Source organism: Hemicordylus capensis, chromosome 8 (assembly GCF_027244095.1).
Source record: "Hemicordylus capensis ecotype Gifberg chromosome 8, rHemCap1.1.pri, whole genome shotgun sequence".
Taxonomy (NCBI): domain Eukaryota; kingdom Metazoa; phylum Chordata; class Lepidosauria; order Squamata; family Cordylidae; genus Hemicordylus; species Hemicordylus capensis.
Genome location: NC_069664.1, coordinates 29,919,242 through 29,944,672, shown reverse-complemented (window position 1 = coordinate 29,944,672; position 25,431 = coordinate 29,919,242). Strand labels below are relative to the sequence as shown.

The 25,431-nt window shown below is 45.3% G+C and overlaps 2 protein-coding genes across 2 annotated transcripts; both read left to right on the top strand.

Annotated features, from left to right (window-relative positions):
• Positions 1–4,368: 4,368 nt before the first annotated feature.
• On the top strand, positions 4,369–8,804 carry LOC128333549 (placenta-expressed transcript 1 protein-like). The gene is made up of 4 exons (XM_053269090.1): positions 4,369–4,573; positions 6,815–7,022; positions 7,908–7,966; positions 8,323–8,804. Exons 1-4 carry the CDS (start codon positions 4,411–4,413, stop codon positions 8,592–8,594), a joined length of 702 nt encoding a protein of 233 aa, XP_053125065.1. The 5' UTR covers positions 4,369–4,410; the 3' UTR covers positions 8,595–8,804.
• Positions 8,805–20,519: 11,715 nt separating this feature from the next.
• On the top strand, positions 20,520–25,431 carry LOC128333548 (6-pyruvoyl tetrahydrobiopterin synthase-like). The gene is made up of 6 exons (XM_053269089.1): positions 20,520–20,617; positions 21,196–21,269; positions 22,581–22,603; positions 23,709–23,765; positions 24,633–24,703; positions 25,286–25,431. The coding sequence occupies exons 1-6, from the start codon at positions 20,520–20,522 to the stop codon at positions 25,407–25,409; spliced, it is 447 nt and encodes a 148-aa protein (XP_053125064.1). The 3' UTR covers positions 25,410–25,431.

Genomic DNA, 25,431 nt, shown 5'->3' with positions numbered 1-25,431 from the left:
AGGATTTTTCTCACCCCATTAACTTTTCTCAAGGTTTATTTCCAACCCCATTTATTCTTGTCGCCTTCCGCTATTGTTTTTAAACACCTTAAAGGTTTCAAATGGAGATCAGGGTCCTGGCTTTGCCTGGCACCAAGGAATGCAGATTGGCTTTTCTCCCAAAGGCAGAAAGGCAGTTTCTTTAAGGCCACTTTATGGTTGGGGTACAGAAAGAGGCCACAATTGGCCTCAGGTCAGTCAGTGTTTAACACCAAGGACAGGGAGGGCTTGAGATCATCTTGAATCGCTTGAAACTCTGGGGTCAGAACAAAGTCCATCTAGCCCAGTATCCTGTTTCCAACAGAGGTCAGCCAGATCATGCAAGGTATGTAGGCAACCAGCCCACTCCTGCTGTTGTATACTGTCTCTGAACATGGAAGTTCCATTCTTCACTGTCCTGGCTAGTAACATAAGAAGAGCTATGCTGGATTGGCCAAAGGTTCATCTGGCCCAGCATCTTTCTTCCTTGCAGTAGCTGAGCAGATACCCCAAAAGGAGGCCCACAGGCAGACCAATTCAGTGGAAAAGGAGAAGTAATGACAGCTCCATGGAAGCTCCATGGAGCCTCCATTAAATCACTTCTCCTTCTCCACTGAATTGGTCTGAATTTGTCATGTAAGAACCAAACTGCAGATTACATTAAACACATAATTTGGCCCCGTGTTGCTTTTTATTAAATTAAACAGCAGCCATGGGAGACATAATGATCAGGACTGCAGTGCACAAGAAGGTGTTTAGCACGTTTTGATTGTGCCACAGTCCTGATGAAAATTGTGCTTTCAGAGCTGCTGCTATTCACCCCAGAAAGAAGCTTTCTATTGGCATCAAGCATTCCTAGTAGCAGCATCCCAGACCAAAAGCACCAGAGAATCATTAGCCCGACTCAGACATTATGCTGTACGAGTGTATGGCTGTCTGTACATGTGTTTATGTGAATGACTGCACCTGTTTCCATTTTAAAAGTGAGCCTGGTTACAGGTCCCTCAAATGCATGGTAGAGATAGGAAGTGTACTGCCGTACCTGCATCCAGCATAACACGTGAATGTCTGTACCTGTGCACAGCTCTGTACCCATGCACACTGTACACTTGTTGTAAGAGTGTTGAACATAATGTGTGAATGGCCCTATTGAAGAATGGCAAACTGTTTGTAGCTGGAGCGCACACACACAGAGGGCTAGAAACTTTGTTAGCTTTTGCAATGCCTCTTCTTAGTATGTGCTGCAGCAGAAGACTATGGCCAGTGGCCACCATTATGGCGAACCAAACCAACACGGCACAATCCAAAAGGCAGCTGGGCAGCTGTTTCAAAAGTGGTGCTTCAATTAGTGCTGCTTTGGCCCTGAGCATCTCCCAGCCACCCACTCCCCTTTGTCTCTGTACTCAGCATCCCTGCAATCTGGGGCTTTCCCTCCGGGATTGTCCTGGGTGTTTAGTCTTCCTTTGCAGCTTCCAGTCCGCCTCCTTTTCTCTGAGTCATTTGCAACTGAGCAAAACAAGTTGATGCATACATCAGAGTGCACAGCAGAAGGATGGTCCCTGCCCACCTCAATATCCGGAGGCTCAGCAAGCATTATTCCTGGCTACTTAAGAGCTGGAATGTGGAAGCAGGAGGGAAGATTGCAGAGCCACAGGGAGTGGACGAGATCCCTGCTTCAGCTGCTTGCTCTTGCCTCACCACCTCAGTTTCTGCAATAAACCTTTGACAGTGGTTGCCATGGTAAAGAGCAGAGACTCATCCATATGTCATGAACTGGCCCATGGCGGGAGTGGTGGGGGGAGAGAATTGGAAGATGGAAGGAAAGTCACTTGTTATGTAAACGAAGGGGAAGAAAAGTTAATGATCCACCTCAAAGAATGGAGAGGAGGGAAGGGTATAATTAAACCTGGAATGAAGTCATGGAAAAAATGTGCTTGAAGGGACTGCCCCATGCATCCTCTGGAGACAGGGTGGAGGAGGTCTGGGGATCATGGCTTTAAACTTTGAAACTATGGCTTTAATTCTTCAAAAAAATCTTGATTTTCAGAATGGCATATTCACGCACGCACACTTGCACAGTACCGGCTAAAACTGCTATTACTGTTTGCCCCACTGAAAACCCACCACTCCTGTCTTTGCTGGCGCTGCTGTGACATGACGGAATGTTCACGAACATTCTGCTTGCTCAGCCGGAAGCTGTCAGCAATAGAATGTTGACAATGGTACAAAAGCAGATTGAGGAGTGAGTGGGATCTCACCAAGGGCCCAAAAACAAGGAGAGCTGAGGGGTTTTTTGACCTAAAATAAAATAAAATAATAAAACAAAACAAAGAGTAAGAATGCATGTGTAGAATATACTAAGAACAACCTGAGATGATGCTTTTTTTTTACTGTTTCAGGTTGGGTCTGAAAAATTGATGATCAATTTCTTTGCCTAACCAGAGAATACTAGATGGGTTTCCAAGACAGAGACGGCAGAAGGACTTTTCCCAGTGAGTTTAGAGACAGATGTGAACCCCACCCCATACAGAGTGTGCAGCAGCACACGAGGAAACCCCCGGCGGGAGGCTGAAACAAGCCTCCTGACCCTGGGGGGGTCTCCCCAGGATGCCCTGCACACTCACACGTGGCATCCTGGAACTGCCGGGGGCCATGCAGCCCCCAATCCCCATGCAGCCCCCGCCAGCTCCATGATGGAGCTGGCAGTCATGTGGGCAGCCAGTCCAGCCACCCTGGGCTGACTGGGGATCATCTGCGGGGAGAGCGGGCTAAGTCCGCTCTCCCCGCAAACCCTCTGAAGGTGGGTCTCCCGGATCGTGAGACTCACCTCCACAGGTCCATCTAGCTCAGTATTGTCTACACAGACTGGCAGCGGCTTGGACAGGAGGCCCCCAAGCCCTGGCCATTTGGAGGCCCCCGCCCCCCGGACCTTGGAGTCCCCAAGGTCTGGGGTTTCGTGCCCCTCTGTACATCATCCAGAAACTACAATTGGTACAGAATGCAGCAGCCAGATTGGTCTCTGGGTCAACTCGAAGGGACCATACGACACCGATTTTGAAAGAATTGCACTGGCTGCGGATATGTTTGCGAACGAAATACAAAACACTGGTCATTACCTATCAAGCCCTCAATGGCTTGGGTCCAGGGTACTTAAAAGAGCGCCTTCTCTGCCATGAACTCTGTCGCCTGTTAAGATCATCTGGAGGTCCAGTTATGGTTGCTGCCAACTCATTTGGTGGCAATTCAGGATCGGGCCTTCTCTGTGGCTGCCCCAGGGCTTTGGAACGCACTCCCTGCTGGAAAAAGAGCATCTCCTTCTCTGCCTTTTTTTTTTTAGGAGGACCCTGAAGACGTATCTGTTTTCCTAGACTTTTAACTGAAATTTTAATTTTAATATGTTTTTACTTATTGAGACTGTTTTTATCTGTTTTATGAATTTTTAACTATTTTATATTTAACTTGTACACTGCCTGGAGGTTTCTATATCAGGCAGTATACACATACGACAAATTAATATAAAATAAAATAAAATACTATTTTATTATTAATTTTTATTTTTTACATTTTATATCCTGCTCTTCCTCCAAGGAGCCCAGAGCGGTATACTACACACTTAAGTTTCTCCTCACAACAACCCTGTGAAGTAGGTTAGGCTGAGAGAGAAGTGATTGGCCCAGAGTCACCCAGCAAAATCTCATGGCTGAATGGGGATTTGAACTCAGGTCCCCCCAGTCCTAGTCCAGCACTCTAACCACTACACCACACTGGCTCTCTTATATAATATAAGTAATGTAATGTAATATAAAGTTTTGCCTTGAGTGAAGTAGTCCTTCCTTTCCTCTGCCCATCAAATTCCTTTGATGGGTGACCCAAGTTCTGGTACAGGGAGAGAAGGAGAAGTTTTCTCTCTCTGCTTTCTCCACATCATTTGATAAATGTCTATGGTGTTGTCCTCTATTCGTAAACCAAAGTTGGGGATAATGAAATAATACTGGCCTACCGTGCAGGGGTAACGTATGGATTATTCCTAAGTAGAGGACAAAGAAAGCCATTTGGTTTCTCTCTCTAAAGAGTGTCTATTCCAAGCCCTGCCTTTAGGCTGTTGCACGTAAAGAAAAGATCATGCCTGCGATTATCGTTGCCCCTTGTTGGCCTTTGCCATTGCCCCTTGACCCAGATGGGTCATCCCTTTGCTGAGCAACAGGTAAGGGGAAATACACTCCACATTCGTCACCCTCCTGAAACAGCCCTCCCACTGATGAGGGGGTGAGAGGAGGGGCCCTGGCTTCTTCCACAGAGCATAAAAGGCTTTGCCCCACGCCCTCCCTCCACAGTCGGATCTCAGGTACAGGACTTGTCTTGAAGAGAAGCAGCAACTCGGAACCCTTGGTCATGGCAATCCTCAAGTGCACACTTTTCTTCCTCCTCGGGGTGCTGGTTTCACCGGCTTACCTTCAGGAGCAGCCTTGCTCCCTCATCAAGAACACAGTTCCCCGTGGCTTCTACATCTTGAAAGTGGAACCTCTATTTTACAGACCAGGTGCCATCTACACAGGTAAGTTGGAGCACCTGGCTGGACTGAATGATGTAAATGTTTCCTGTCTGGTTTCTGTTGGGTTTGTTTGTTTTTTGACATGCCTCTTTGTGCATTTGAAATTAGGATCTCTTTTGTCGGGCCAAATTTTGGATCCCAAATTTGCAAAAGCAACACCTTCAGCTGCCTCAGGGATCCAGACTCAGAGTCGCCAGCCAGCCAGCGGACACAAAGTCAGCTGGAATTTTTAACTAGCTTTGTTGAAGTGAGACAGAGAAACAGCACTGCAAGGGATGAAAGATATGAAGTGGATTTTTGTGCATACTCTTAAAGGATGTCAGAAGCCCCAGGAATAATGCACTGGGGATCTATTTTTCCTAGGGGCACTTTGGCCAGCATTGGCTATAGAAAGACCAGCACTGAAATAAGAACAACCATGAGGGAGTGCAGTGCAATGGACTACCTAGGTTCAAATCCTGCCTCAGCTGTGGCCTCTCTGGATAGCCTTGGGTTCAAGCCGTTGTCTCTTAGGGTAGAATGGGGCAATCTGTAGAATGGGGCAAATTATGACCTACTTCAAAGGGTTGTTGTAAAAATAGATGGCAGTTGGTTGTGAAAAGGCTTTTGCACAGTAAAAATGCTTTCTTCTTATTAAATCAGAAGATTGTGTCAGCCAGTAGCAGTATAAAAGAGCCACAAACATCTAGTGCAAAAGTTCTATGAATGTTGGTGGAACTACCAAGCGAACAACTTGAAGGACAAATTATGTGGTTTGCCTTGGAAGAGAATAAAATGTTGATTTACACCACCTGAAAATTGGGCTTAAAATATTTCCTATTTGCATTTTCCCATTCCCATGAGTTTCATAACTCTGCTCTTACAGGTCTAGAAATGTTCCCATAGTTCCCCAGAAAGCTAAATTGGCCTAGCAGGGTTTTGAACCCACAGCCAAAGTCATTGTGCAAGTAATTGCATTGACTTGCCATTTCCATATTTATTTATTTTTAAACCATCCTCAGGGATGACGCCCCAGTTTTCATCCTCCTTGAATAAAAGCTGGCATTAATGAATGAGTTCGGAATTTAATAACCTGCATCAGAAGCCGTTTTGAGGGTGCAGTCATTGCCTCTCCTTGCCAAATCAGGGAGGGCCTGGCCTAGAAATCTAAATGAAGGCAAGAGTTGCACATCAGAGGAGACAGCAAGAGAGCTGAGGGTAGGCTTCAGACAGAACCAGCACTGCAGCCAGCCTTGCTTTTGAGATGAATGTGTTGTTATGGCGAGTGTCAGAACAGGAGATGGAAGGAGGGACAGCAGGGAACAAAATGAATATTTTGCTGTGACACAAGCAAAAGATTAAGCCCCTGCCCCCAGTTGCTTACAATATAAACTGAGAGTTTGGTGGGAGAGTGGAGAGAGGAAGGGAGCCTAAGGATACAGTCTGAGATGAGAATGAGGCCCTAAGAGGCAAAGGCATTCCTTTTGTACAAAACCTGGGTTGCCCACATGCCTCCTCTTGGGAGGAGGGTTTGCTGAACATCTGATTCATAGGTATGGTCCATCCAGGCTACAGAATCACTGAGATCATCACTGGGTTTGTATCTGGGCTCAGGCCTGGAAACTGTTTCTTTTGAATGCTGAAGTCTATCCTCACAAGAGCATGTGATGCAAGAAAGAGAGCACTTCTGAGCATGGGCAGAGGGCACTGCTTTTTGCCATGAATAACTAGCATGGTATCCTGGAGAAGGTGTTGGAGTTGGATCTGAGTTCAAATCCCTCTGACATGAAGCTCCCTGGGCCACCTTGGGCCAGTCCCTCTCACCTTGTCCCAGGAGTTCTCGAACTCAGATGGTGTTGCTGTACATCTTTGGCCACTGAGGTGCTGGGGATGATGGGAGTTGTAGTCCCAACTGCACCAGGGACCACCACTGGAGCCCCTGCCAGAGTACAGTATAGGGTTCTTCTCCGAAATGGAGACATCCTTGCAGTTTTCAGGTTAGCTGCCCCGTCTGCCCTTTCCCCACTGTTGCCGAAGCTTGTTAGTTGAATTCAGCCCAACAGTTTGGGGACTGGCCATGCCCCCATGAGCAGGGATCCTCCAGGGCCCCTAGCCCATGGACAGGAATGTGACAGAGACTCTGGACCACACCCATGCTTTGGACTAGATGGAATTTTCCTTTGGCTTCTCAGCATTGCACAAGTCTCCCTCCCTCCCTTCCTTTCCCCAATAAAAAGACTCCTCTCTCTCTCCCTCTCCCCACAGTATCTATTACTGGGGTGGAAAACGGCACCTCCGTGATCCTTCATGCCGTGACCTCCCAACACAATGTCCCTGGTCTGTGGGAAAGCGACAACCAACTGATAAGTTGCAGTGGCGATGAGTCCCTTGTGAAGAAGAACATCTCTGGCAGCAGTATCCGGACACGCTGGACGTCCCCAACTAACACCAATGTGCTGTCTGCAGAAATAAGGTGAGTGGTTCAGCCACTGATTAAAGGCAGCAGAAATTTTGTACACAGTACAAAAAGCAGGACAGGTCAACAAAATAAAGGTCCCTGCCCCAAGAAGCTTGCAATGTGCATGTATTTAGATGTGAGAAGTGTATTTATCACATTTGCACCTGCCCTTTCTCCAAAGACCTCACAGTGGCAGGCATGGGGCATCCCCATTGTTATCCTCACAACAACCTTGTGAGACAGGGAAGGCTTAGTGACAGAACTGATGTTTATTTGTTGAAGGCAAGTATGAAGCAGACTCCTTCAAACAGCTGTATTTGTTTCCATGGGCTTCAAAGAGTACAGGATCTAGTCCTTTATCTTTGCACTGTCTATGCACCTCCCTTTGATGAAGATTTTTGGCAGGATTTCTCAACAGAACGCCTAGCATAAGGGAGGCAATCCAAATGTGTTGCCTCCTTGGTGACAAAAGCAAATATGTGACTCCTAAGTAAACTCTTTTTGCCTTGACAGCAAAAAAAGACTGGAAACAGATTTGCTGCACAAAATAATGTATAAATTAATTATAATCTAATAATGTATAGACCAATCACTCATCTGTTTGAGTAATTTTTTGTATGCCATTTGCTTAAATTTATTTCCCAGTTTTACAATGGCCAGTGATCATGAGCCAATCCTGACAAGGAACATCTTATCAGTACCTATTGAAATCTCTCCTGGAAATTCCTACAAATAAAAGTGTGTGTGTGTGTGGGGGCGGTTTCCTTAGTAATGCCCCAACAAAAAAGCTTGGCATTTCAGTATCTTTGCCCGCCAACACCCGTCCTTAATATCTGAGAGCTCATTTTGCTTGCTTGCTTCTCCAACCATTCACAGCTCTCCCTCTTTGTTTCCAAACAGGACTTTTGTCTCCTTTGCCAACGGCACGACCCTGATGCAGACTCAGACCCTGACAAAAGGTAACTTTGTGAGAAAAGATCCAACTCCTCACTCTCTCAGATATGAACATCTTACCCTTCCCCGGTTAGCAATCTCTTCCACAAAAAGAATTACAAACAAAGATACTGAGGGACAAATTGCTGATACCACCCACTATAAGCTTCAATCTCACAGCAACCCCCTTGTCACAGTTCTGTGGGACACCCCTGCGAGGTAGGCCCCCATCACTCCAATTTGGAACCTGGGCAAGTGAGCCTGGATGAGATTTGCCTGAGGCCTTCCCATGGAAGCTGGCTCTCCCACAAGGCCTTCGCCAGTCTTCAGTCCCCTAAACCTCAAGGGCTCCAATAATCTAATTTCCCCTTTTGCCTTGCAGAGTTTGCCACAGCTTCCGTAACAGCAGTGCCATCTTCAGCCTCCCACACAGCAGCAGTCCCCCACCAACCAACCCTGCGAAGCAATGCCACTGACGCCCACGTCCTCCTCAACTCAACTGTCATCCACCATCACAACTTGGCTTCTGCCCATGAGTCGACGAAAGGTACCGGTGGGCCCAAGGGCTCCGTCTCCACCGCCCAGGCCAGCTCCTTCATCCTGGCAGCAACACAGCTCCTGTCCGCCTTTCTCGGCTTCAAGCTCCTCTCCTAAGCTGAAGCACGCACGTGCCCATCACTTTGCCTAAACTTCCATCGTTGCTTCTAACCAGAATGTGAAGGTTGGGTAGCTGTTCTCCTCAGGAAGGAGGTCCCCCTTCTCTCTCTCTCTCTCTCTTTTCATCTCTGCACCTTTAATTGTACGTTTCCTTGAATGATAACTCAAGCGGTTGCATCTCACAAGCAGGTCGCTGAACTGAGAGAGCCAAACAGATGGCCCAAGACATTGGCGGGGGGGCGGGGGGTTCTGAGGCAAAATAAACCAAAAAAATAACCCAAATCGTACTCCACAAACTCGGTCGCCTGTGGTAGCAAAAATTATAACCAACAGGTTGATGGCCCTGAATGGGACACCTGATAATAGGGCTCTTCTGACTCCAAAGAACTAGGCCAGATGGTTTTGTGTTTTACTCTAGACAAAAGTATACTTTACTTTATCCAAGGAACCCACAAATCTTCTTCTGCCCGCCACCAAGTCTCTGAAGCAAGAGTAGGAAACCCGCTCTGTACTTTTTTGGGGAAACACAACCATACTGTACATGGGGCATGTGAGAATGGGAAGCCCTTTGTGAATCGCTGCTGTGTCCGATATGCTGAAATTGGAGCCCTTGCTCTCTGTTGGATCTGGTGAGAGACTGTCTGAGAATTTTTTTGAAAAATAAACCTGCATAGCCAGCCTACAGAACAGACTGACCAGAAATCTGACCTTGGTTATTGTTTCTTTTCTAATCCGGAACAAGGAAGGAAATCCTGAGTTTTGAGTTGGGCACAGACTGGAATAGGTGCATATGCCAGTTTGCACCCCTTTTTCTTCATCTGGGGGAGGGGGGATCCCTTTTATTAACGCCTTTGACTTTTTAAACCCCTGCTGGCAGGGCATTGTTCACTCCTTTACTGTAAAATAAAATCTTTTTCTCTGAAATGGAGAGCTCCCGTGCTTCCCCTAGAAGGCCCCTTTCCACGGAGAGGGAATTGGGGAGGGTGGCTGAGATGAAGGAGGGTTTGGGTTCCCCAGAGCCAGTTTTCTGTAGATGTGGGGCTTCCCAAAGAGCTGGGCTTGTACAGACTGTTGTGTTTATCGGGAACGTGTGTTTTGGAAATCTGTTTTGCTGGGAAGACTTTGCTGTCCATAATAAATAATAAATAAATAATCCTGATAATATGTCATACAAATGTGAGCTCTCTCATTTTTTTGTGGTGAGAACCAAATGACCACAGTGAGCTATTAGAGAAGGCCAATGAAAAGGCATGTTTTAGCAGGATTTATGCATTTCTCAAGGTCATGGAGGAAAGCCACCGGAAAGAGCAACAACCTTAAATTCTCCCTTTTAATTACCACTCTGTTAAAAGTCAACAGTCAGGACACTGAATGGGTTTTGCTTTTTTGCCCCTCAGGCTTGTGCAAACTACCTTCCAAGCCAGTTTCAGCTAGAAAACACACCTTCCCTGCTCCCTTTATGTTGGCATGCATATAATGCTGCGGAATTAGGAGTGGATTTATTTGTGCGGTGGAATGCCAGATCCATTTTAATGAGGACTAGAATACATGCAAATCACTTGGGTTGCTAAAAGACATTTAACAGTTCCCCTTGCTTTTATGTTTAGCAACCCATTGGCAAACAGGAGGTACCAGGAACTGCTTAATAATATAAGAGCCCTCCTGGATCAGACCAACAGGCCCATTAAGTCAAACAGCTTGTTGCCTAGAGTGGCCAGATGGGTGTGTCTGGGAAGCCCACAATCAGGGCATGAAGGGCAACAGTCCTCCCATGGTATCACTCCCCAGCAAATGGAAGTTAGTGGTATACTGCCTCTGAATATGAGGGTTCCACATAGCCTTCATTATTAATAATCACAGTCAGACCAGTTCTCCATGAATTGGTCTAATCCCCTTTGAAAGCTTTTTAAATGTCCTTTATCAAGGCAGTGTCATTTGCAAAAGCTCCTTTGGACCTAATCAACTCAAAACCCTGCTGTTTGTCTGTGAACAGATTAATTTGTGGCCAGCTTGTTTTTTTAGCTGTCGGTCTGAGTCATTGAAGATGCGGGAAAGTAATGACGAAAATAGCTCTGGGTATAAGCAGAGCACCTATCCCTCACCTATAAGTAACCACAACCTGCCAGGGAGTATGGGAGTTGTAATCCAGAAACAGTTGGGGGGCCTAAATTGAGCTGGCCTGCTCTAGATGAAAAATCTTGGGGTCCGTCCAAGCATCAATGGCATGCATGGTTTCCTGACAGGTCTGAGCCCCCAGAACCTCTTAAAAGCTATATCACGGTCCCCAAATGGAAGTGTTCATAATGCAAGATAGAAGTGGACCACTGTGAAGTGAAGCCACATCTGCGTTCAAAGAGGTCCCGTTTTCAGATTTCTGTACAGTAAAAACTATTTAATCGAGGCTGCAGTCCTGTGAACACCAGGCTTAGTTTCCTACTGCACAAACCATGGGGGTAATCCACCCCTGTCTGTACACATCTCCTCACTCTAGAACATTTAAAAAGGAAGAACTATGGAAGGAAAAGCGAGAATGAACAGAAAAAGAAGGAGGACACACAAGGAAAAGGGGGTATAACAAACAAAGAAAGGAAGTAACGTTAACCTGACTTACCCATAATGGCATATTTTTGTCTCTTACTCCCAAACATATTTCTTTTTACTGTTTTTGTGGGGTTTTGTGATGGGTTGGTTTTTTTTAGTTCGTTGGCTTTTTTGTTTGTTTGTTTTCATGGAATTAGTCCTACTTGGTTTTAGTTTTATTAGTTTTCATGGAATTAGTCCTACTTGGATGTGTCCAATTTGTCACTCTTCAACTATCACTTATCTAACAAAGTATTGACCAAATATGGGAATAAGGTTGGTTTATTATCATTATCTATCTACCTATCTTAATGTATCCAATCTAAGGAGTAAAATCTGCACCAGTCAAGGTGACATAAACAGGATTAAATATTTTGTTTCCCTTGCCTACTCAGACTTGGTTGCTTGAACCTTTGCTAAATAAATGCAAGCAGTCTGCTGCTGCTCACTGCAGTGGCAGGCGTTGTGGAATCTGCGCCACCATCCAAGTCCCACTGAAAGCAAGGGGGATGGCATTCACCACTAATCCTTCAACCCACTGATTTCAATGGGACTTTAATTTCAGCTGAATCAGGGCATGCACTTGCAGGGTATTGCAGACTTGACAGCTGTGCCGCATGGTGCAACTACACAGCTTAAAGCCTTGCACAAGGCAGATGTGGGCACAGAGGAAGGGGGGGTGGCAGAGACAGAGCCCAGCAGATTGCAGGGGAAGGGGGCACAGCTCAGAGGTAGAGCACCTGCTTCGCATGCACAAGGTCCTGGGCTCAGTTCCCAGCATCTTCCTGATGGGGCTGAGAAAAATTCCTGCTGTCAGAGCTGCTGTCAGTCAGAGTAGACCCTACTGAACTGGATGGACCAATGTTCAGACTCAGTAGACAGCAGCTTCCTATGGATCTGGACTATAAGCAGAGGAAGACCAAGCTCATTCCAGCTGGGACTGCCATTTCTTAACCTGGCAAGTGAGGGATAATTTGGCCATGGTGTGACTCACCATAGCAATGCGGTAAAAAAGACAGGCCTTACAGTAGAAATAGGGATCATCAATCATCATCATCATCATCTTTAATTTATACACCAGACTTTCGCCCCAATGGCATATGCTCCAACTATTTCTGTTCAATAGACCAGCCCCCACAGAAACCCACTGACACAAACACCACCAGCTATTTGATGGTTGAAGAACTGAAGTTGTTTGAATGCTAGTAAAGATAAAGTGTGCTGTCGAATCGGTTTTGACTGCTGGAGCCCACAGAGCCCTGTGGTTTTTCTTTGGTAGAATACAGGAGGGGTTTACCATTGCCATCTCCCATGCAGTATGAGATGATGCCTTTCCGCATCTTCCTATAGCACTACTGCCCGATAGAGGTGTTTCCCATAGTCTGGTAGGTAAAGTGTGCCTTCAAGTTGATTTCAACTCCTGGCGCCCACAGAGCCCTGTGGTTTTCTTTGGGAGAATACAGGAAGGGTTGACCATTGCCTCCTCCCTCACAGTAGGAGATGATGCTTTTTGGCATCTTCCTATATCGCTGCTGCCCGATATAGTACCAGCGGGGAATCAAACCAGCAACCTTCTGCTTGTTAGTCGAGCATTTCCCTGCTGCATCATAGTCTGGTACACACCATTAAATCAAAGCTTGTCCCATAAGGATGGGTTTGAGTCCATGGGAAAACACACCGGAAAACATGTGTAGAATAACTTCCTGATGGACGACGCCCCAGATAAATAAGTTTATTAATTAACTGGCCTTCTGGAGCTGCAATGCCGCATGAGTAATTCTCTCCCTGGTGATGCTACTGGACAGGTAATCAACAACAGACCTTGCAAAAGCAAGGAAGAACAGGGTGTGGTGTGGCTTTCCTTATCCTGTGTTCCCATCAGGTTTCATCAGCTTGCTCTGGGTTCAGCCAGCTCTTGTACCACACATACACAAACCATCTAAATCAGGGACAATCCCTTTGAGGCATCAGCACCTCTGATGGAGCAGCCGTGAGAAAGGCGTGGAGGACCGGTGCCCTGATGCATCAGGGTGGCAAGAAAAGGCCATTCAAGGGGCATCGGGGCTTCATTACAATCCGGCCTCAGCCTCAGTACCTGTTCCCAAGGCCAGGGTTCAAGCCTCCAACAGCCGCATAAAGGAGAATTGTCTTTGAGCATGGCCAGCATGCCTTTTAGGCGCTCTGACCTCTTAGCACTGCCACGGACTCCACCACACTTTTTAGAATTGGGCGAAGGGTGTCCAGGTCAGAAGTCGTTAATCAGGTCTGAATCCCAGCCGTGTGTGTCCCCAAATAGCCCTTACACTGGACATCTGAGCAGCCTGCCATGGTCAGCAGCTAGTTTTATTAGGAGAGAGTGGCCCAAAGCTTCTAATCCTCAGCAAGTAAGTGGCCTGCCCACAAGTTCCAAGGCTTAGGAACATGGGAAGCGGCCATATACTGAGTCAGGCCATTGGTCCATCCAGCTCAGTGTGGTCTGCAGCGGCTTCTCCTTCGCCCCACACCCACCCCACCGACACCACTCTGTTGGGGCTAATAAGGGTCAAGGCAGAGCGCCTCTCAGGGGGTTGCCGTCCGCCTTGGGTTCTCTCTCCTTGTTGTGTAATCCATCACCCTCTCAAGTGCATGATGATCTCTTTCCACTCCTCCTCATGTGGGAGCAGCTCTTTATCTTTCCCCACATATCACACCCAGCCCAGGGAACACCCATCTGGAGACCACACGCTTGTGCCAAGGGCGGGGAGTGGAACTGCAGTTTTCGACTTGCAACACAGCCCTGCCAGCCCAGCCCTCCAGGAGTGGCCGGGAAACTCCAGGAACTGGCATCATAGGGGCATCAGTAAAGGGGAGGTAGCTTTATACTGAATAGACTGACAGATAGATAGATAGATAGATAGATAGATAGATAGATAGATAGATAGATAGATAGATAGATAGATAGATAGATAGACAGACTTATTAGGATTGCCATATTCCTGTGTGGCCTAATTTGCATATTATGCAAATCATGTGGCAACTACTTTGCATTTTATTATTTATTTGTTTGACATATTTGTATACTTTCCCCTCCTTCTCTGCCCTCCCATGTGATCGGATCCAGAGTAAAATCCGGGCAATCGGGCAGCGCACTTGAAATCTGAGTAAATCCTGCTGGGATTTTGCAGCCGGGTGGAAGAGCCAAAATCCAGAGGCTACCCTAAATTCTGGGGGGCATGGCAACCCTAAGTCCCTGATGGACCCTTGGGCCATCAAGCTCAGTATTGGCTGCCAGCTACATAGCGAATAGGTAGCGGGGGAGAGAGAGAGAGGTTTCCATCTTCTCTCTAGGAGGAAAGGAAGAGGACTGACTCATCTCAGGAAGCACCTGAGGATTCAAAGCAGGGGGCATAGAGCAGAGGCAAGCAGGACAGGTAAAGAGATCCTCCCTAGTTATCTCGGTTCCCAAAGTGGCCATCAGGACAGTTGATGCCACTGGAACTCCATCTCCAACAAAATATGGGGGTGGAGGGAACACTCTCCAGGAATAACCTCAGGCAAGTTGGCAGTCCAAGTCAGTCCAGTTCCAGAGACCTTCCCTTCCAGCATTTCCCCCAGCATCATGGCCCTGACTGAAATGGGGGGGGGGGCGTCGCCCTCAGCAGGTGGATCTACCTTAGGGGTGTGTGAATGAAATTCCATCATTCAGAGATCTCCGACAGTCTGCTCTTGTTGCATCCTCAGCCAGAAAGCTCACCAGGAAGCATCTGAGTCAACCCCTGTCTCTCAGCCTAACCTACCTCCCAGGGTTGTTGTGAAGCAGGGAAGACAACATTTTACACAATCCTGAGACTCTTGGAGAAAGATCATCCCTTGCTCATGTTGCGAAGATCATCCCTTGCTCTTTGCAACATGACCGCCTGCAAAGATACATAATGCCACAAGGAGAACTCTCCTATCGCCTCCAGTGAGATGCTTTTTAGTCCACACAGTCGGATGCTGCTGCTGCTGCACCACACGTGTGAAGCAGGCCTTGACAACTGGAGGTGAATGCACAGCCTGAAAGGTATTGTACTTCAAAAATCCTATGGCAGCAGATAGGTACAAGCCCACGCCCTCATGCCAGTTGTCACTTGATGTTGCAGCCATCAGGTGAGGATTACACACCTGTCAATCAACACCAGGCAAAGTTCTAAATACTTGGCTCAGTGAATAAAATAGCCCAAATTTCAGCCTCCAGGCCCATAAGGGCACCTCCCTGAAACCTGTTTGTTTGCTAATACCTATTTCTCCTCCCTTTCCCATCAGACCTAGAAAAGGGAGATTAAAATCACAGCCGTCTGTCTGGGCGGCTTTTCTTCTTCCTCTAAGGAAATTCCCAGCTGTGCCCAGTTCCAAAATCAGCACCATTTGATCTGAATAACAAAAGTGCCACATTCCACCCTGAGCAGTCCCCCACCCACCTGGAGCCGGCTTAGCTTGTCCTTCTCTTCCCTTGCTTAGCAATTAGAAAGGTAAATCACCAATAACAGAGCTTCCATCCATCTTCCTAATAGGTCTCCAGTGATCAGAAAATCCAGTCGCCTTTTGCCGTTTCATGAAAAGCTCTTTTTTCTCCCTTTCTCGCACATCACTTTGGAGAGCTGTTAATAAGATCTATCGAAAGCAGAAGCTAACCCCTTTTCGAGCTGGGTGTTTGTTCTCAACGACTGGGGCTTTGATTCAGTTTACAAACACAGAACAGCCATTTGAAATCCTCTGCATCTTAAGGCCATTGCAATTTAAAGTGCTTAAGGGCCCACCCCCTCCAATTTAGATAACTAAGGAGAGGCTTGTAAAATTACAAGCAGAATGAAGAGGGGAATTCATTGCTCCATTTCTTATCACTCAGCATTCCCCATTGAATCTAAGCAGTCCAGCACTAAGCAAGTATTTCTCCCCCTGCCTGTAATTAACACGTGAAATGGACTACCAAGCAAAAGGCGGCCACTGCAATCAATCAATCAATCAATCAATCTATTACAGCCATAGGCCATACAGGGAACATACAAGAAAGATTAAAACAAGATTAAGAACACAATATGCCAACAGTAATATAACACATAATAAACAGGACAAAACAATAAGCTCCTATGAATTAGACCTTAAACAAGATCTTAGTCTAATAGCGACATAAAAGAATTTTGCCACCACCTTAGTAACCTCATTATTTTGAGCCACAAGACATAAATTCAAATAAAAGGAGTCAGCTCTTCCTGGAAATTGCTCTAGCAAAGGGAATATGAGTTCTTTCCTAATATCATAGCAAAGGGACACTGACTCCAGTTCCTCTTTCTTTCCTTCTTTCGCTATGGTAACTAAATTGAGTTGCTCTGTATAGAGGCAGCATCTCTCTGTACAGACATAACAGAGGTGACCAGTTTAGGAACACAGGAAGCTGCCATAGACTGAGTCAGGGCATAGGTCCATCTCACTCAGTATTGTCTGCTCATACTGGCAGCGGCTTCTCCAAGGTTGCAGGCAGGAATCTCTCTCAGCCATATCTTGGAGATGCCAGAGAGGGAACTTGGAACCTAGATACTTTCCCCAGAGCAGCTCCATCCCCTAAGGGGAATATCTTGCAGTACTCACACATCAAGCTTCATGTTCTGCTTGAGAGTGCCTAGTGACATTTGGCAGGCCACTGTTGAGAACAGAATACTAGGAGAGAAGAACTTTGGCCTGATCCATCAAACAAGGATTATGTTCTTAAGTCTGGAGATGGGGCTGTAGCTCAGTGGTCGAGGATTCGTCCACGAGCCAGACCCACGAGCTTAGGCCATGGGTGCCATCTCAGGGAATGAAGGCTCATAGCGATTTTCAGCAGCATCTGAAATCAGTGTCTGAAGATGAAAAATAAATGATTGCATCATTGCACTTACAGCTTTCTCGGTGTTATTACCCCTTCTTTATCCATACCCCCAAACAATTAGGGTAAAATTGCAGTCATTTTTGTACAGAGGAAAGGATTAGGATAACAATGAACAAATTGTGGTGCATGGAGTAATCTTTGGAGGACATTCCTGCCCATTTTAATTTCCATTCCTCTGTCAACGTCGATAATTCTTTTTAGTAGTTCTGTTTTTAAAAGCTTTTAAAACACCCTTGCAAATTTTTGACCACAGCAGTCTGAAAGGTCAAGAAAAGCTTGTTAGCATGCTGAACCTGAAAGTATTGCAATGCTGTCATCGATTGTGCATCTCTAGTGGTGTAGACGTTGTCAAAAATCACAATTTATTTTATTTATTATTTATTTATTATATTTATAAACCGCCCCATCCAAAGGCTCTGGGCGGTGTACAACCAATTTTAAAGGACATTAGATCACACACCATTTAAGACACAGTGTATAAAACAATATAAAAACAATTTAAAGAAAATTTAAAACCATTTAAAACTAATTCAAATACTTTTAAAAAGCACAAACCTTGGTAGGCCAGGCCAATGAGCCAGGCCAATGAGCATTCCTCCCTACCAATAGTATCAACCACTCCATTTGGCTCCTGTACGACATCTCTTTGCATGCAGAAAGCCTCAGGTCTAATCCCTGGCAGCATCTCCAGGTAGGGCTGGGAAAGACTCCTGCCTGAAACCTTGGAGAAGCTACTGCCAGTCAGTGTAGGGAGAGAGGAAGCTACCTTATACTGAGACAGAACACTGATCCCTCTAGCTCAGCATTGCCTAATACTGTAGTAGACAATGCTGAGCTAGATGGATTAATGGTCTGACTCATTGTTTTTTTTTTAAGGTAGCTTTCTATGTTCCTAAGAACAGGAATGAACCAGTAGGCATTTATTTATAGAGAAAGAACAGCCAGGCAAAAAAGCCAAAGTTCTTGCAATGAAAAAAATAAAAATAAAAGTGTTATCTCACTCACTCAGGGAACACAGGGCCCTGTTTGTCGCCACCCCAAGAGGAATTTAAATGTCAGAGAAAACCTTTTACCCATGGAGGAAGACATTTAAAGGATGGGCCTCTCAGCACAACTAATTTGCCAGAGCATGATTGATTCTCCGCACACAAAATGGCACTCTGGCGACAACAAAACACACCATTCGCAAAGGGAGGAGCTGGTGGGTGAAGTTTTTTTAATTTTTGTTTTCTATGCAGCTGACTTGGCATCATAATTCTTGGCTATAATTTGGTCTTGTGACAAGGCTGAGAATAAATGCTAGTGTTTCCCAGGTCTGACTGATGCACTGAAGTAATTTTGTTCCCTCTGTGCGCATAGAGTCCAGAATGACCCTGACAGGAGGAGGAAGGCAGCTTCACATGGAAGATGCCAAGTGAGATACAAGTACCTCAGAGAAAATGGCAACCATGCCTGCGTCTGGCCTCCTTCACCACCTGTAGTCGGCCTTAAGGCAACAATATCTCCTATGTTGTCTCAAAGGACCAGAGAGATGACATTTCCTGGGCTCTCGGTGCCCTCAGTGCTGCCGTATTCCACAGCTGAGGCACAGTCACAGAGAACGTCACTCAAGACATCTTTTCAATCCTAACTTGGCTCACAGAAGAGGAACATGAAGAAACGCCTATGCTGGATCAGACCAAAGCCTGTTCTTGTCAAGCAACTCTGCCTACAGTAGTGATAAGTGAACATTCCCAAACTCAGCTCGCAATGAGCTCTTCTAAAACGAGCTAATTTGGTCTTTCCATTCAGTTTGAGTCTGGGCCTATTCCAGTCATCGGGGCTCACCACACACTCCTGAAGATGATGTAGAATTGAATTGAACTGAATTGATGTAGAGAACATGGCGAGACCTAGTGGTAGGGTTGGCCTGGAGTCTCCAGGAATCAACACCAATCTTCAGGTGACTCTTGAAAACAAGCCTGGAGTTTGTAACTGCCTGGTATTGGGGGAAAACATTAGAAAAGATATTGAGCAGGGCGGGAACTTCAGCTGACTCCCCTGCCTTCTTCATACTAGAAAGCTCAGGAGGAGAGATTTCTTTACCTGCCCCAGCCACAGTGGAAAGGGAGCACTGCTAATTAATTTTGTCTGGAGACATGGAGTTAAAGTTCCAAATAAAGTAGTTATTTGGTACGTCTGGTGGAGACTCAGAACTGGGCCTTTTCTGTAGCTGCTCCAGGTCCATGGAATGCACTCCCAGCAGATCCGCAGTTTAGGCTCGCTGTTGGCCTTTAAGAGAGCCCTAAAAACCTATTTGGCCTGGCCTTCCAAGGCTTGTAGTTGTTTTTAAAAAGTATTTTAATTGGTTTTAATCATTTTTGAATTGTTTTAATATGGTTTTTAGCATTGTGTTTGAACTGTGTGTTTTATGTCTTTTAAAAAGTTGTTGTACACTGCTCAGAGCCTCTGGATGGGGCGGTTTATAAACGCAATTAATAATAATAATAATAATAATAATAATAATAATTATTATTATTATTATTATTAGGGAAGTCCATCAGGGAGATGGATTGAGACCTACATGCCTCATTGCTAGCTACATACAGGAAGAGGGAAAGGGAGAAGAAGGAAGTCTGTCTCTCAGGTGTCAGTCTAACAAGGGGGAATCAGAGTAGAGACATCATGGTCAGAGGGGGAATGTCCTTCCTGGCTATCTCTACCCCTAATGCCCCTAGTGGTCAATAGGGTTGCTGATGCTATGGGACAATGCCATTAGGAGCTGCATCTCCAGCATTTAGGAGCTTCTCTCTAATTTTTTTTCATCTGTGCAGAATGAGTTTTGTTCTGGGCGGCAGGATCTAGGCAGTGTGTGCGCATGTGCATTCAGAGTGGGGCCTTCCTGGTTCAACCTGAGCGGGATCTAAAATTAACTGAGCGGACATCAAAAAACCTAGTGGGAACACTGCTTAGGAGGTGGGCAAAGTGTGCCTATGGGTGGGTGGCGAGCTGTGCCCCACATAGGCAGGAGAGCAAACTACTCATCTTGGATAGGATGCTTCTCCTACCCTCTTCATCATCATGTGGATGAGCCCATTTCCTATCCTAGCGCATCTCCATTCCCTCCAAACTTGTCTCCATTTCAAAAAATGCCAACTCAGACAAGACCGAGGCCAGCCATGAGCGAGCCTTAGCTAACGCCAGACACTGAGAGAAGGAAGCCCATGCCAAGTTGGGCTTCGAGGAAGGAAGTGGGAACCACGCTGCATTAAGTGGCAAGAAAGCAAAGTTCACGGTCATTCCGTTCAAAGAGACTTGACGGTCAGGAGACACACTCTGTGAGGAACAGATTTAACCCTTGTGTTTTTGCAACCATTCTGCCTCTGGTCATATGACAGTTTGTGGGCATATTTATTCAGGCTCCTAGGGACAGATTTCACTTTTAGCAACAGCACAGCTCCTGAGCATTTACCACAATGCAGGGTATGGCTCCTGTTGGAAAGTTGACTGCTGCGGGCAAGATGATGTCCCTTTCCCGAACAGAAACCTTCGCAGCTGCCCATAGACTGAGCAGGTAACAAGGGGGAAGAGGGCTGGAAAGGTGCAGAGTTGACAGGGATAATTTTTCAAATTCATAGATACCCAAGCAACCAAGTGCCTGTGATTTTGCCAACTCTGGGAGGAAGGATCCCAGAACACTGGGTGTTGAACTGGGAACGCTGGGTGTTGAATTGACACTGCTGAGTCATTCCTGATGCTTCAGCCATTTCCCACAACTCTCTGGACACAAATAACCAGCTGGCCAAATTGGTGCATCTACTCACCACAGCATTTGTTGGGCTAATGTGTAGTCAAAGAAGGACAAATTCTAGCCAGTTGGGTTTGAAATGAAAGAATTAGTATGGCCACTGTACAGCCAGAGGAAGCGTAAAGAAAGATTCAAAAGCTCCCCAACTGATTTCTGTGGGTTCCTATTTTTCATGTATTAGAAAATTTCTACTCCAGTCTGCAATTCAGTTTTCTGTCGTGCTGCACAAGGTACGAAAAGAGGGAGAAACTGTCTATTTTGTGTGCTCTCCATTGCTCGTCATTGGCTTGTTTGTGTTGGCTTCTTCTTCTTCTTCCCACTCATCCCCTCCTCCGGTCTTCCAGCAAATCACTGAATGATGCTGAGAACAAGAAACTATTTGGAAAATGCAATCATAGCCATGGGCACAATTATAAAGGTAAGAAGCATTTTGCATGTCGCCTCTGGATTAAGCAGAGGACAGGCATGGCGGTGAGTGTGCAGAAAGAGCTTCAGCATTCTTGTTGTGCAAAGAGATCCTCTTTGCATTTTACCCAGAACCTGATGACATTTTTGCTGTTCTTTTGCTACAGTAGAAATTGCTTTCTATTCCATATTTCATAGGAGTCTCAAAAGACTCCTAGCAGAAAAGAATCCAACACAATTCATTGCTAGAAGAGCTCACTCAATAATCCCTTTAGCAAGAGAACTGATGAAAGAACACTTTTCAACAGGGAGCTGAACTGAACTGAGAACCCCAACTCCAAAATTGGTTCTGAGCATTTTTTCAGTGAACCAGAACCAAGTCCACACTTTTGGTTGCCTAGAACCAGAACTGAATCCCTGACACACAAAATATGATAACCAGTTCAAGCTAAGGGGCTCAGTAATCAAGTACACAGCTCATTAGACAGAACTGGAGAAACAGCATCAAATGATTCAAAAACCAGTGCAAAATCAGTTCAAAGCTCCTGAACTGGTTAACTAATCACTTGTTAAAGCCAGCATTTAAATGGGAATGGAATTGATGAATCAAACCCACATATTTAATGACTCCCTACTTTTCATGTGACTCTGCAACCGTTGATTACTTTCATAAATGTCACCTTAAGTCATTTACTGTGACCTGCATCTCAGAACATTTTGGACTGATATGCGGGATTCTTCAGTCTTCTTTTGGCACACCTTTCCCCCGGCTCTAGTCTGCTGAATATATTATCACGGGCTGATATAACTTGCTCTGTGTCACACTCTGGCTGCATTTTGTTGTATGAGTATCTTTCCCAACTCCTGCTATGTCTCCTCTCTCTGCACCTCAGTTATTTAAATAAGAAGGAGTTTAAAAAATAAATAAGATCGTCCAGCAAAAATTTCAAACCTGAAATCTGAAGAAAGATTTTTACAGTGAGCAAAATCAAGTGGTAAAGCCTTTCCTGGACTGCACCACTCCAGGCTGCAGGGGTGTTCTGTGTCCAAATACTTCCCCCTGAGAGAAAAAGAACTATCCTGCTTGCAGAAAATCAGCATTAGGGGAGTTCTCCCTGACAAGAAGGTGCAGGAAGATGTTTTGTTTGAGGGAGCACTCAATCCAGGAAAAGTGTGGCCAGATCCAGCCCGTCCCTTATGGCTTTACCTGGAGATGTGGTTTCCCATCTCATTGCTGCCCCCACATGGTTCTGAAATGAGATGGCAACAAACGTTAACTTACTTTCTTACTGCTTTTTTCTCCTTTTTAAAATTTGCTTTTCAGTGACGGTGACTGTACGAGGCGAAGTAAGCAGTTTTTTCTTCTTCTTTTCCTCTTCCTTTTCCTCCTCTGGTGGGGGAAGAAACCTAGATTTTCTCTTGTACAAAAATCTGTGTGTCTCCACATTCTCGATTGGTGCCAGCCAGTTGTTAGGTACTTATTACTGTCATTGTTAAAACATTTATATACCACCTTTCAACAAAGCAGTTTCTGAGCAGTTTGTGTAGCGTAGCAAAATGTATGAGAACATGGTTCCCAAAAGAGCTCACAATCTAAAAAAGAGAAAGGAAACACCAGCCAGCAGCAGCCACTGGAGAGAGAGAGGCGAGGCTGGGCTGGGCTGGGCTGAATATGCACAGCTGCTCTCCCCCACATTAGACAGAAGAGAGCCTCCACTCTAAAAGAAGCCTCAGCCCAGTTGGCAGGGGCATGGGTGCCATGCTTCCGCTGACTGCCGAGAGGCCCTTCATTTCATAAGGATGGTCCTTCTAGAGCAGGATCAATACTATCTACTTCAGCATTCTAGTTTCAAGCATCTGGGCAGCCAGATTGTCCCTGGTAGTTAGTTAGTTAGTTGTTTATTTACGATCTTAGATCAAACATCAACAGACACAGAATATACACAGTAAAGAGAAAAAACAAAAACGGAAACAAAATCTAAAATGTTATCGAATACATAAAATCAGGAACCTTTGACAGGTATTCGGAGGTAAGCTGCTGCTATATATGGAGGCTCCACTTGCAGCTCATAGCCATTGATACCTCTCTCCTCTATACATTTGGCCAATCCTTCCTTTAAAATAAATTAGAGGCCATCTTTGGATATTTTCCAGGGTATTTATGTTTTATATTATGCTATTTACACACAGTCTACCAGATGTTATTGACCGAATTTGGTCCTTTAATTATCAGGCCCTTTCCAAGAGTCTAGAAAACTAACGAAAAATTATTGTTGTAATATTCATGCTGTCCAAAGTAGTGTGGCCTTCTGTAGTTGATGTGTTGTAATTTTATTGGTGTTATTTTATCTATTGATATTATTTTATCTATTTTATCTATTGATATTATTATTATTATTATTATCATTATTATTATTATTATTCATTTTCTTTTCCTAAACTTGCCTTGCAGATCAACCCCATTAGTGGCATGTTCATGAATATTTACACACTTCAGAAGTATATGCAGGTAATTCCAGAGTTTTGGTAACCCTTTACGCTCTTATAATAAATCAGTTAGACCCATCCGCCTAAATGGGAATGAGACAAGGCAGAGACACCCTGTACAGAAGAATCCCCACGTTACCCAGACAAGTAAACAAACCTGACCCAGGAGGAGCAACAGTTATTATTTTCTTGTGTGTTGCATACTGCTTTGGAATAATCAGTTATATGAAAGTGGCAGATGGATGGATGGATGGATGGATGGACCAACCTGCCTGAGCTATACAATCCACTTCTCAGAGTAAACAGGTTTTCTACCATAGCAGGGGAAGCTCCTGTTGGATGCTGAAATAACAGCCCCCTAGGGCAGCTCTTTCTGTTTCCTCCCTATGTTAAGGTATTGATCAAAACCTCTAAATCTGAAAACTGAAATCCCAAGCTGATGGGGCCTGGGAATCTAGGTTATCTACAGAGTTATAGGAGTCCCATTCTGGTACCCCAGCACCTCCAGAAATCTCCCTGGTGCATAATCCCAGGTGTACATCAGTGTACAAAACAGTATGGGGAAGGCATGGAATCAGCAGCAAACAAAATAAAGGTCCTAGGATTCACTCTCTAGGCCAGGGGTTTCTGACTTTGGGTCCCCAGATGTTGAAGGATGACCTTCCATCATCCCCAGCCACAACGGCTTTGGGGGATAATGAGAGCTGTAGTTCCGACGACATCTGAGGATCCCAAGGCTGGGATCTAGCCATTACCCAACTCCTTGTGGTACACTGTCCTGGCTCAAAATCTCAGAAGCAAAGAGAAATTTTCACATTTCTTGGTTCCCTTTGGAAACAAAGCACCAATCTCAACAGTAACCTCCTCTGCACTTGCTCTGTGTCTTTAGGAAGCCATCATGGAGCCGCTTGACCACAAGAACCTGGACCAAGATGTCGAATTCTTTGCCAGTGTAGTAAGGTGGGTAACTCGAAAGGAATTAGTGTACAGGCAACGTAGCATCAGGGCTACTCACACAAACTCCTCAAAACATGTAAAGTATGTACAGATACACCTCAAGCTCTGCTCATGGCCCTGCCATGAACGGAGATCTGGTTGGCAGGGACTAGAGACAGGGCCTTTTCGGTTGTGGCCCTTTGGTTTTGGAATGCCCTCCTGGAAGAACTCCACCATACTCCTCCCTCTGGTTTTTTAAGAAACTATTGAAGACCCATTTTAATATTTTAGCTGTAGCTTATATCTGATGTGTGTTGACTTTTTAAAATTTTTAATTTGTAATTTGGCTTTAACTCAGGTTAGTTTCTATTTTATTAGATTTATGTTGTTTTAATAGTGTAATTGTTTTATGGATTTTGTGAGCTGTTCCTAACACTAGTGCACTGGAGAGGTGGGGTATAAATATTTTAAATAAGTACATAAATTTGGTCAGAGGCAATAGGCAGGGAGCAGCCAATGCAACTGAAGGGTGTTTGATTTGCAATGATGCTACCTTTGTACAAAAACTAGATTTTGCTTTTTGACGTCTCTTCCTTCTCCCTTTAGCACGACAGAGAACTTGGCCGTGTACATCTGGAACAACCTTGAAAAAATCCTTCCATCTGGATGCCTGTATAAAGTCAAACTCTATGAATCTGACAAAAACTTTATTGTATACAAGGGAGAATAAAAATCTATAAGACTCAAAGTGG

Excerpts from the sequence above, each read along its gene's own strand:
- LOC128333549 (XM_053269090.1), top strand. The coding sequence starts at position 4,411 with ATGGCAATCCTCAAGTGCACACTTTTCTTCCTCCTCGGGGTGCTGGTT. Across the intron at positions 4,574-6,814 it reads ACCAGGTGCCATCTACACAG|TATCTATTACTGGGGTGGAA; the intron begins GTAAGTTGGAGC and ends CTCTCCCCACAG. Across the intron at positions 7,967-8,322 it reads GACTCAGACCCTGACAAAAG|AGTTTGCCACAGCTTCCGTA; the intron begins GTAACTTTGTGA and ends TTTGCCTTGCAG.
- LOC128333548 (XM_053269089.1), top strand. The coding sequence starts at position 20,520 with ATGCAGGGTATGGCTCCTGTTGGAAAGTTGACTGCTGCGGGCAAGATG. Across the intron at positions 21,270-22,580 it reads CCATGGGCACAATTATAAAG|TGACGGTGACTGTACGAGGC; the intron begins GTAAGAAGCATT and ends TTTGCTTTTCAG. Across the intron at positions 22,604-23,708 it reads CGGTGACTGTACGAGGCGAA|ATCAACCCCATTAGTGGCAT; the intron begins GTAAGCAGTTTT and ends CTTGCCTTGCAG.